The sequence below is a fragment of the Trichoplusia ni genome, chromosome 18 (assembly GCF_003590095.1).
Source record: "Trichoplusia ni isolate ovarian cell line Hi5 chromosome 18, tn1, whole genome shotgun sequence".
Taxonomy (NCBI): domain Eukaryota; kingdom Metazoa; phylum Arthropoda; class Insecta; order Lepidoptera; family Noctuidae; genus Trichoplusia; species Trichoplusia ni.
The window spans coordinates 3,598,624-3,610,738 of NC_039495.1; the positions used below are offsets into that span (position 1 = coordinate 3,598,624).

At 36.3% G+C, this 12,115-nt stretch overlaps 1 protein-coding gene and 1 long non-coding RNA gene across 2 annotated transcripts; both read left to right on the top strand.

Moving 5' to 3' along the window:
- Positions 1 to 266: 266 nt before the first annotated feature.
- Positions 267 to 4,686, top strand: LOC113503095 (alpha-tocopherol transfer protein-like). The gene is made up of 6 exons (XM_026884907.1): positions 267 to 403; positions 2,460 to 2,613; positions 2,938 to 3,096; positions 3,430 to 3,523; positions 3,731 to 3,947; positions 4,490 to 4,686. Exons 1-6 carry the CDS (start codon positions 274 to 276, stop codon positions 4,642 to 4,644), a joined length of 909 nt encoding a protein of 302 aa, XP_026740708.1. The 5' UTR covers positions 267 to 273; the 3' UTR covers positions 4,645 to 4,686.
- Positions 4,687 to 11,305: 6,619 nt separating this feature from the next.
- Positions 11,306 to 11,998, top strand: LOC113503056. The gene is made up of 2 exons (XR_003401402.1): positions 11,306 to 11,640; positions 11,910 to 11,998. It is a non-coding gene; the product is annotated as an uncharacterized LOC113503056 (long non-coding RNA).
- The last annotated feature ends 117 nt before the right edge of the window (positions 11,999 to 12,115 follow it).

Consider the following 12,115-nt stretch of genomic DNA (forward strand, 5'->3'; position numbering starts at 1 on the left):
ACTGAGTTCAACAGTCCAACATTTTTAACTACATAAAATAGTAGAACTTACATAATATTATCTAACACATTATTCCGTAATTTGCAATTATTATAGCTAATTTAGGATAAACTACTGCATCCGGTTATTTACTTAAGAATTTTTGTTTTGTTAAAACTTTAGAATTTTCCAATTATGGTTAATCTCCAAAACATTGCAAATAATGACAAAAACTTCTATAAAATATCTGTGACAATTAATAAGATTTATATTCTTTAAATTTACAGAAACAAAATGGCGTTAGTGAAGCCGATATCTATAGAGAAAGAGTACGAGAAGAACCCGGACATAACCCCGGACGACGTGAGGAAACTTCGGGAATGGCTGAAAACACAACCGCATCTACCGGGAGAACATATATCAGGTAAACTTTAACATTATTTTATTAAGTCGCAGATTACGGCTGTCGACAAACACCAGTTAGGTACTGTTATTTACAATACACTGAAAAAAAAAGGAACTGATTCACCTGTTCATCATTGCATCTTACGATCTAAGTGCTTTAAATTTAAAAATATAGAGCGAGTCGCGTTAACGAGGGTTGCGTACAAATAAAACTAAAGAAAATATATCGGAAGTTTGTCGAGCCACATAAGGATCTATCAGTCTTTATCTTTAGCATTTGTTGTTATAGCGGCAACAGCAATACATCACCTGTGAAACTGTTAACTATCTAGCGATTATAGTTCACGAAACTACGGTGTTACGAACTCCCCAGCAACAAGCTGCTTATCAATATACTAGAATTATATTGAAACTTAGTAAGAGAGGAATGGTAACTATTGCTTTTGTAGAAAAGAGATAGTGCTACTCGCCTTTTATTGCGCTGTCACGTCTCTGCAACTGCCAAAATACTTGAAGACGTGTTTGTGGCGCCCCAGCTGCTCTAGCCAAGTGACCGTTCTAGAATCCAATAGAAAACGTTTGAATGTTGAATGAAGATACCATGTCAAAATGTCATGTGTCAAAACAAAATGTCATCTCCATACAAACGAGCCTTTTCTATGAACGTTGACGATTGTAGAAATGTCACTTAGATAGAGCGGCTATTCTCTTGTAATATAAATTATTATTATATTATTATGTCTTCATAAAAGTCAGCTTTATCATTAAGCAGCTATTGACACCCTTCACAACTCGCTGCCGGCACGACCGCACGTGAGTACTCATGTTTTTTATCATCGGCATCTATTGTTTACGATTGTAATGTTTATACACCATATAATTTGCATGCATACATCAAATTACATAAACGATCTTTGACAGGCTAAAGATCGTAATAACGTGAAGAGTGAGCTCATGAATCATTCCTCCGTCGCCATCCTTTTTTATCACACCTATTATCTAGCTGGATACAAGTTTAGAGTAAAAATGCGAATATATAATATATTTTTTTTGCATTTTTCTTTTATTTACGACTTTCGCACTAAGGTATAAGAACCTTTGTATCGCAGTGGATTTCGCAAACGTTTAAGACACATGCACACGGACACCCTGGATAAGCACTCGTGGGTGCAAAGTTGGTCCTACGCTGGGATGAATCCGCAACATGTCGCGCACAGTAGGTTTGAAATGGTGACCTCAATGCATCCATGCAGTCCAACATACTGAACATCAGGTCTTTATTGTACTACTCCACTGAAATTAGAAGGATTTTATGACAAATAATATTCAAAAAACCAAACCCTCGGGGCTAGTGCAAATTCACCAATCTACACGACGATAAGTCCTCATCTTCAGTCTCCAATACTTTTAGTTTTACAATGAAAGGTTCGAACTAAGGTGTTAATTTTAATTTCAATTTCAACTTATTCCCGCTTAAATTAACCTAATTAGTTATATTTATAGTAATAGTTACAGAAGATTCAGTATCAACAGATAATGACGCCGTCATTAATTTGCTTGTTTCTAGTAAACTGTTTATGTAGAATGATTGGCTGATTGTCTGATGCTATCTGTCTGATCGTTCGTAAATATCAATTGAAGTATCCGACTTGTAATTAGAATCGTCTGTGATTGTCCTACGGAAATTATGTAGGATTTTTTTATGCAAATTGATACCAAGTACCATAATACTGATTGCAGTTGTAAGTAATTGGGTCTCATAAATCGTATTAAGTAATGAGTTCTTATACTTTTCTGATGTGAAGTTTGTTGCGCCATTTTGCTTTACCACCAGGGCACTTAGGAAGCGGTGAAGGGAGAGTGAATCAGAGTTCATTCGGGAATAATCATTGTGATAATAAAACTATGTGTAGTACCTTAATTTCGTTTTATTAATTTTAACAGAGAATTAATGTTTTTGCAGTAGCAAATGGTAGCAAATACACCGATTTTTCCTGAGAACAGAAATCAAAAGACTATGAGATTGCATTGTCTTATTTGAATACTCCTAATCCAAGATGATCATTGTTTTTCAGATGTGGATTTACTGATAGTGTTCCACTGCTGCGAGAAGAGCATAGAGGTGACCAAGCAGGTCCTGGACCTGCACTTCACGCTGAGGACACTCTTCGTGCCATTCTTCAAGGACCGAATACTGGATAAGAAAATGGATGCAGTTCTAAACACTATGTAAGTTATCCTAAACACACAGAATCTTAATGTCTAGCTTCATAGACAGCTAATTATCACACAATAAATGCACGACCCCTATTGTTGCTTTTGCTCGATTTTATATTACGAGTACATAGTGATTCGAGCGGCATCAAGAATCTATCATTTATGAAAAACTTCAACTATCCACCTATCACGGTTCGTGACATACAACTTAATGCCAAACCGGCGGTTACACTGCAGAGACTTATTAACAGGGTTCATTTCCATCCTTTAGGTATAAAACTCAAAAAAAGTGTTTCCAAAAATCTTTTACTTAATACTTTTTTAAATGTTTTGCAGATTATTCGCTCCTCTGCCGACACCAACAGCGGAGGGCCACCGAGTGGTGTACGTCCGGCTCCTGGATCCAGACCCTCGGAGCTTCAACCTCGTGGAGGGCGTCAAGTTGTTCATGATGATGTTCGACCTGTGCCAGTATGAGGAAGGGACCTGGCCAGGGTAGGTTCCAGCAATATGCTTTGAGATTATGATCTTTCAGCTACCAATAAAACCATCCTTGTCAATGGATACTAATTAATTACTGACCATGAACAAATATTGGCGGTACTAGCAGACACACGTGGCTTTACTTTCATACTGTTAATCGATGTTACTTCAAGTTTGGCACTTATTCGTCCTTCTAAGCACTCACTCAATCACTAAAAGTTGACTAGATAAGACTTAGGATAATACACTTTTTCTTTGATAAGTTAATTCATTCAAGTTTTACTCCTCGACGACCATGTATGTATGTATAGACACTTCTTTAAGTATATAAATCTTTCGCTTCAGTTTCGTCTTGATTATCGACATGGATCAAACATGCCTCAGCCACGTCACGAGGCTCGAAGTTATGTCGCTGAAGAAGGTCCTCTACTTTCTACAAGTAAGTTAAAAACATTGTATAATTTTATTACCTGGTATCTTTGTTGGTAACAACTGGGTGATATGACCGTAATGTCTACAGAATGAAAAATCGACTGATGGATGCAAAATAATGGATGAAATATGATTGATAATGAAGATTACGAACTCTAGATGTAAGCATGATCCGGGTTTGGCTACAGAGTCGATAATTGATTATTTTTCCCAGGAATGTATGTTCACGAAGCTAAAAGGCGTGCACTTCATGAACGCGCCGTACTTCATGGATAAACTGATGATGGTTCTGAAGCCATTCTTGAAGAAGGAGCTGGTGCACGTGGTCAACATTCACCCAGCAGGCACCGACAGCATCTACTCGCTCATACCAAAGGAGGCCTTCCCGAAGGAGGACGGAGGGAACTATAAGGACAGAAAAACTATTAACGGTATCTAATTTTTATTTTTTTATTTAATACAGCATTTTATCATTAGGTCCATTATTAAATGTTGCAATGGTTAACCGGGATTTCCCGACTAGTTTCGGACAAAACCGGGGTCCTTAATGACGCTCCGTTGCATTATTTAATATTGACGGCATTGTTTATTTTTTGTTACTATAACTTACGTACATGAAGGTTGCTATTATCATCTCATTTTGTACTGACACTACTGACTATAGGTTATTTTCGGTAAAGCTCAATTTCAAGTTGTACTTCTTTTCTACAATTTTGTTTTGTATGGCTCAAAATTATCGTCGTTTCCGGTTTGATACCTGCGCTTATTGATTTGAAGGCGAATAAGAAAGATATTTTTCAAACATTAATTTAATCTGCTAAATATAGAATATCTTATAATACTTACTTCTATGTTTTGTTATCCTTAACGTTAAAAATCTCTGATTTTAAAAGGAAAAATTAAAGTTTCACGTGTTCTGGTGATTTTCACTTTTACTGCCAAAAACAGTATCTCACCCACAATTCCTTTGCAGATGAGCTCTACCAGCGGCTGCAAGCGAACTCGGAGTTCTTCCGCGCAGAGGCCAAGCGCCGTGTGAACGAGTCGCTCCGGTCGGCAGGCAAGCCTTCCCCGGCAGAGAAGGAGTTCGGACTACAAGGCAGCTTCAAGAAATTAGATCTAGATTAATTGGGAATGGTTGTGATAGAATTAAATATATTGTAAAATAAATGTGTTCGTTTTAATGTTTTCCTTGCGTGTTTCCATGTGTAGATTTCTATGCACGACGTGCAGATCAATTCAAAAAGCATTATTCAAGTTGGCCTTTTTCAGGGTCTTTCCAAACATTAAAATGAATCTAAGTATGTATAAGCTCTTTAGATATTTGAATTTTCATTAACTTTACGTGTAGGAAAACATTTTGCACCGCAGTGCCCAGTCGTGGGATCCATTATACGGACTAATCGAATACCAACATAATGTGATCTCCTCAGGAGTAAGTATGGAAACTTAAGTCTGGTTAATAGCAGATTCTAGGGAAAATGTAAAACCAAATATATCTAAACGTCACTGTCTGGGCAAACGATATACTTGGAAAATGACAAGGTCCGGGGAAACGCTAAGGCCTTATGGTAAATAACGGGTAAAAGGTGAGGTCCGGACAACTATTAAGGCCGGGTAAAAAGTAAACTGGAGGAAATGGTAAAGTTCAGCAAATCTTGCTTCAGCAAATTATTTTCCGGTAAAATTTTTTGACTATTTGTATCTGCAAACTTGTTTACTTCTAGAGTATTTCTACCTAATTGTTAGTGTCCCAAATCCAACTAGGAATCCAACTAGCACTAGGAATATTTTTAGACCCTCGTCGAATCTCGTGTCGTGACTATCCTTTTACTTGTCATTATAATTACAGCAATTATACACTGAACAATTTTTGAGAAGCGTCTTGTTTCCCCACCAGCCACTATCCTGCACAGCAATTATACTGGATTCAATCCACTGATCTTAACACCAAATGTTCTCAACATAAAAAAAGGTAAAAAATCATTTTTCAGGCACCAAACGACTGAAATTATTAGTATTCATACTATTGTGTCCGTAATTACAGTTGTACACCGGATGTGGAATTAGCGCCTTTATGTGTTTCCTGCGTATATCCGCATATATAGGATGCGGGCGATGGCGCGTGTTAGTCCGAAGGTAATCAAAGCTCCAAAAATGAAGGTCTTTGGAATTATTCTCGTTGTAGTAGCTCTAGTGCTAGCTCTTGTGGTAAGTCTGAACGGGTATTCTGCGGAAAAATGTCTAAACTAAGGGAAATGGGAAAGGGGAACCAGGTCGAACGTAAAATTCTTTACTGAGAAAGGGTTGAGAAATAATAATTAATAGATTTATAAAATCTAAAAACAATCGTTTTTAAATGCCGCATCGTTCAAATTTTATCAAAGTTGGTTCAGCCGTTTTTATAGTTTTAAATTGCATTGTCATCGGGTTTGAAGCTAGCCCGAAAATTCCAGGAAGTGCCTCAAAATTGAGTTATAAAAATCCAACCGGGCGACAAAAAAGAAAAGTGAGTTTAGAATAACGGGGCAAAATGTAAGACAAACTTGATAAGTAATTACAAAAAAACCTTTACATTGTTCTTTAATTGGACATCGAGATGAAGAACAAAAAATACTGTATCTAAGAAATTGAGTCAGTGGAAGAGTTAAACAGACCAAAAATCATCCTCTATCTATTAAACCATGTGTAAAGTACAGCATTCAGCATTGTTAATGTTTGCAGGGTGCCAGGAGTGCAGGTCCAGAGCCTGCGAGCTGCTATAACAGACCAAGACCCTCGCGTCCACCACCGGCAGCGACTACAGCTGCTCCTACCAGTGAGTAGAACAAAGACAAACATCTGGAAAGTTCATATGCAGGACATGAATTAACAAACTGATATTACTTAAATGATGCAATGGTTTACTCATGCGTGTTTATCGGGGTTGACCGATTAGTTTGGCACCCAACTGCAGTCATGAAACTAGTCGGCATTCCCGATAAATACGAGTAAGAAAACCACTCTGACAACAAACCATTTTGATGTGCAAGTTGCATGTGAGTGCAAGTGCGATTTTTTTCATAAAAATGTACATTCTCGGTTAAATATTAAAATTATTAATTTTACAGATGCTACCGATACCGGCTAGTCTACTCGACCCAGGAACCCGACTAATACAGTGCTCCTATTCAGGAAGTTATAAACTGCTATGAACATGGTTTGAAATTAAAATAAATGCTTTTGAATGTTTATTTGAATTTATTGCCGAAATTTATCCTTGAAAATCACAAAACTGATTATGTTTGGTGATATTGTTAGTTTGTAGACATTTACTGGTGTTTTTTAATGTCCGTTTTTAAAACAAGAAAAATAAAAATTGATGACCATTTCGACAATTTTTCAAACAAATATAGCTATTATTGGTCTGATATAAATATACACACCATTTATATTAACCTTATGAGCCTATGAATACGAGCTGTGTTTGAAATTTTTGTTCAAAAGTTTACCTGAACACTGATATTTTTATGTTGTGCACGTCCTTAATTAAGAAAATAATCCTTACAGTATTCTGACTAACGTAAAAATATTTATTCATGCTAAACTTTTAAACTTTGGAAAATATCTATTGCATTTTTTTTTTATTATTTCAATAACATCTTGAAAAAATAGTCTGTTGGAATTTGAATACTGATAACAAATATTAGGGCTGTCTGAAACACAAATGAAAACACGATAAGTTCTACCTTGCATGCTTGGTTACAAACATGGCTTGTGATTTTATAACATCGAAAATGATTTCAAAGACAGACCAATTATTAGGAAATTATCTCCTGTTCAAAAGCAATCTCTACGTCAGACTCCTAACTACACCAAAAACTCGCCGTGAACTATGAAATAGGAACTCCACTCGTAACAAATCATAGAACTTTAATGGAACATTTTCCAGAGCAACGACTTTAAATACATTTTGAGTGTTCAAAATTAGCTGCCATCTCACAAAATTGTGGAATAACAGTGCGAAGTATTTACAAACTCATTACATATACTCAACACATAATATAATGTGTTTTTTCATGTTACAATTATTTGTTAAATGTTGAACATCTCACTCAATTACTGCAAAATATGATGAAACTAGCTTTGCATTCGGGCTACCTCTGTTTCTTTGCTTACATAAATATGAATGCATTTCGTTTGAAAGACAAGAGTCCCGTAATAACTCGGGAGTGTCAAGACCCCCAGACTCAACACAAGCAGTCCTGTATGTTTGTCCAGGCATTTCAAAATATATTTTTTTCGCTTTCGTAAAGAAAATCGCTGATTTCTATTCAAGGATATGACCCTAAGAAGGCTTTGGGCAGAGCTGTCTGACTATGGGGTTTACTAGCCTCTCATTACTTTGTTTTTTATCTTTGGACCACTTTGGGTTAGGCTAAATATTTTAAAGTATTATTTTCCTGTGACATACGCACATAGACCTATGACAACCAAACCGACAGCCCATATTTTACTTTCATAGTTTTCGTCACAATTTCCTGAAACTCACCGGAAGCTTAAATTTACATTATATAAACTGTTCAATTATTTTGTCATTCTTTAATGTCTATATAAGTATTTTGGGTGCGGGAAGGATCAGTATTTATCATGAAGAGCTTTCTCACACTATTAGCCGTTTTGGCTCTTGCCTTTGCTGTGGCGGTGAGTACGAATACAATTCTAGAAATTAGAAAAGTCATGGTAGGACTCGGCGCCTGAACTAAGGTGCTATGGTACTCTTAAAGGAGGTGCGGTGAATCAGGGTTTATTGTAGCAAGATAAAACGTAAAGATGGATTGGATGTGAGAAGGTTTAAATGAAAATACGCCAAATTATAATTTCATAGCTTTATCTAGATATTTGCAAGGTGTCTTGATCGAAAGGAAGCCTTAGCCGAGTAAAAGACATCTTCAGAAGTTATAACGTAATCTTTCAAATTGACGCTTAACTTCTGTTTCCAGAGCGGCAAGGCAGTGGAGAAGGCCGGCTGTTACGGCAACGGGGGCTACCCGTACCCCCGGCCCCCGCCGTACCCGTACCCGTACCCCAATCCGTACCCCATACCTATCGCGCCCGCACCAGCGCCGGCGCCCACAGCTACGACCAGTAAGATCATTGTTTTTATGTGTTTCTGTTCAAGTAAATAAGTTACTTAGTTGTGTGAGATTGTTTTATAAAAAGATAGGTAAGTTTATGAGTTTGGGGTGTCAATAATTGTTTGAGGAAATAATTCATTCTCTCCGAGTCAACGTCAATAGAAAGTATAGATAATATTTGAAGGTTCTGAACTCATATTAACTGAGGATGTTGATGACTGTATGTTATTATGTTTAGAATTGGTTATTCAGAACTTTGAATTTTGTGTGCATGTAAGTGTTTCTTTTATAAAGCCCTTTTTTTCTCTTACAGATACCACCACGGCTGGTTAGAGTATAGACTTGGAAATCCAGTTATGATAATTTGAAATAAACGATTAAAAAAACTTTAGTATTTTTTTTATTATTTCCAACATTTACAAACAGCATTAAACTAAGATATAAGATATTCTTATCAAGTAGGACAAGTATGTAGTTAAAGGTAGTTTTGTTGGACATTGCACCAGATTTAATGTTTTTACCATGTACCTTTTTAACCGATTTCAGCAGCTGCTGCATTCCGCTGCATGGCATGTTGACTAGTTGCAATTCTGCCTTTCTTGAATAATGTAACATAGATTTGTCACTATGTTATCACACTACGAAAGCATTTATCCTATTAACACTTTGCTAGACGGACGTGGTGAAAGTATATGAGAGGTAAGGCTTATAAAATTATGGATAGTTATACTTAGCCCTCCATACGATACATAAACATGAATGGTTGCTGCTGGGTCCGAAACAGGTCGAGCGATTTCAATAAATACGCATGAGACAGTAGGTGTATCATTTCAGTATGAATCATCATCCTTATAAAAAATGCTATAAAAGTATGGAGAGCTAATGTAGATGTTAAGAAAAATATACACTGAATTTATGAAATCATGAAAATGATCACATATTTAGAAGACACATTCTATTTGAGCATTATTCATTACTAGCTGTTGCCCGCGACTTCGTACCCGTGGGTAGAAGATAATAAGTTATGATTTATACCTGCCCTGTTTTTTTCACATTTTCCATTGTTTCTTCGCTTCTATTAGTCGCAGCGTGATGGTTTATAGCCTAAGCCTTCCTCGATGAATGGTCTATTCAACACAAAAAGAATTTTTCAATTTGGACCAGTAGTTTCTGAGATAAGCGCGTTCAAACAAACAAACGAACAACCTCTTCAGCTTTATATATTAGTATAGACTAGCTGTTGCTCGCGACTTCGTCCGCCTGGTTAGAAGATATAAGCTAAGCATATAAGTTAGGAATTTTTGAACGGAAGCCTTCGAAGATGAATATTTTCCCCGTTTTTGCCACATTTTCCATTGTATCTTCGCTCCTATTAGTTGCAGCGTGATGTTATATAGCCTAAAACCTTCCTCGATGAATGGTCTATTTTTTCAATTTAAATCAGTAGTTCCTGAGATTAGCGCGTTGAAACAAACAAACTCTTTAGCATTATAATATTAGTATGGATCACGTTAACCAATATTAATGATTATATACTTAAAACAAGATTCTTACATATTTGTTTGAGTTTCTATATGAATTGCTTTTATGTGTTTTATGGAAATTTAATTTCCCATCGGCAATAACAGAATCAACAATAAAATGTGAGGTTTTATAATTATAATGTCGTAAGACGCATTCAAGCTTAACAGTTATGTTTTGTAATACAATTTTTCTTTAAGATAAGGATTTTAAATTTTCACTATGCTGATTCTTCTATAATTCACCCTCTATGTTGTCAGTCTACCGAAAGATAACTTAAGCAAATGAATTTCTTTTGCTGATACCCATTCAGAAGTGGATTCAAGGTCTGGCTGGGGACACTACATTTAGGAAAACCACTACTGTTGTAAAATAGAGACAATCAACGTGAATTGCTTTTTGACATCGGTGTCGGCAAGAGTTAGTTTCTGCAACGGATTCCTTTTGAGTTATGTCAAATTCGAAACCCTTTGTCGTTTTTTTAACTAAATTTTCTTTCAAAAACTACTTCTGCATTAGGAAATTTAATCCGGTTTTACAAACATCCAAGCCACACGCTAAAAGACAACCAAGCAAGCTTTGGTGGATCACACAAGCGCTTGTCCTATGGGGGGATATTACCATAACGACTCGACTATCCCTAAAATTATTAAAGGAGCAGCAATAATTAAGATACAAGTCCTCTTTCTGTTTCCTTTGCTTACTGGATCAGGATTTGGTGACCCACTACAGCCGCTCTTCCTCCGCACTAGCTCCTACCAGAACCAACACGCAATAAAATAATACCACTTACATACACATCATCATATTTTTCACAATAATGTATAATTTAGATAAGTTGTATAATTTCCCGCGTCGGTGCGTGAAGTATGTTATTGTAACGACTTCGAAGGCTATACTTATAATAATTATCATTGACACTGGCTGAACAAGTGAACAATTGTAACATGTGCACCATTTTACAGCTTCTCCGTATATATAGTGGTGGGTGTCTGTGGGTCGTCAGTGTCATCTGGATACTACAAACATGAAGATTTTTGCTTTCCTCTTCGCTATTATGGCTATTGCCTTTGCTGCGGTGGTGAGTATTGATCAGTTATCTTTTTTTTCATGATTTTCGCATCAGCCCTTTGTTCATATTTTATAGAACTTGCTATACACCTGCATCATCATCATCTTTCAGCCGAAAGACTGCTGAACATAGGCTTCCCTGTATTTCTCAAATCGTTTAGAGTTCCATTGTACCCCAGGAAATGTGTTACGAAACCCAACAACATGATATTAATGTGGGATATTTACAAAATACACTTTTAGTGCCACTTGAACCATCATAAATTGAATAGCTGATCACTTGATTTAAAATGGTTATCAATAATTTTCATTTCCCAGAGCGGTATGAGTACCGTCCCAAAGCCGGCTGGCTGCAACGGAGGTCAGCCTCCCGGCCCTCCTCCTAGTGGCATGCCTCCCGGCCCCCCACCAACCAGTAAGTAACTAAAGGACGTAACTTAAATTGACAGTCGTATTCAGAACAAAACGATGTTAAGTTATAGTTTAAAATTTTAAATTATCTCTACATGTTCAAGTTCCTTTTGGACCTAATTGCGTTCTTGCATTCGACTCTATGTTCATGAATTAAAAAAACCGTTGAAAATTTATTCATTAAATCGATTTTTTTTTATCCACAGAAACTGTCAAATTATACTAATAATGTTTACTAGTTAAAAGGAAATTAACCTCATTGTTTTCTTTCAGACGCGACTGGATAAAGCAGATTAAAACCTGACTCCTGACTTTGGCTAACGGTCTAAAATTACACTAATAAATATTTGCACTCTCACATATTAAATGTTTTATTGATTTATATTTATGTATTTAGTTTTAAAACTATTTACTTGGTGCTTTGTCCTAAATATTGTGGTTATAAACTGCTGATGAGTTTAGATCTCACTTGTTGTTGA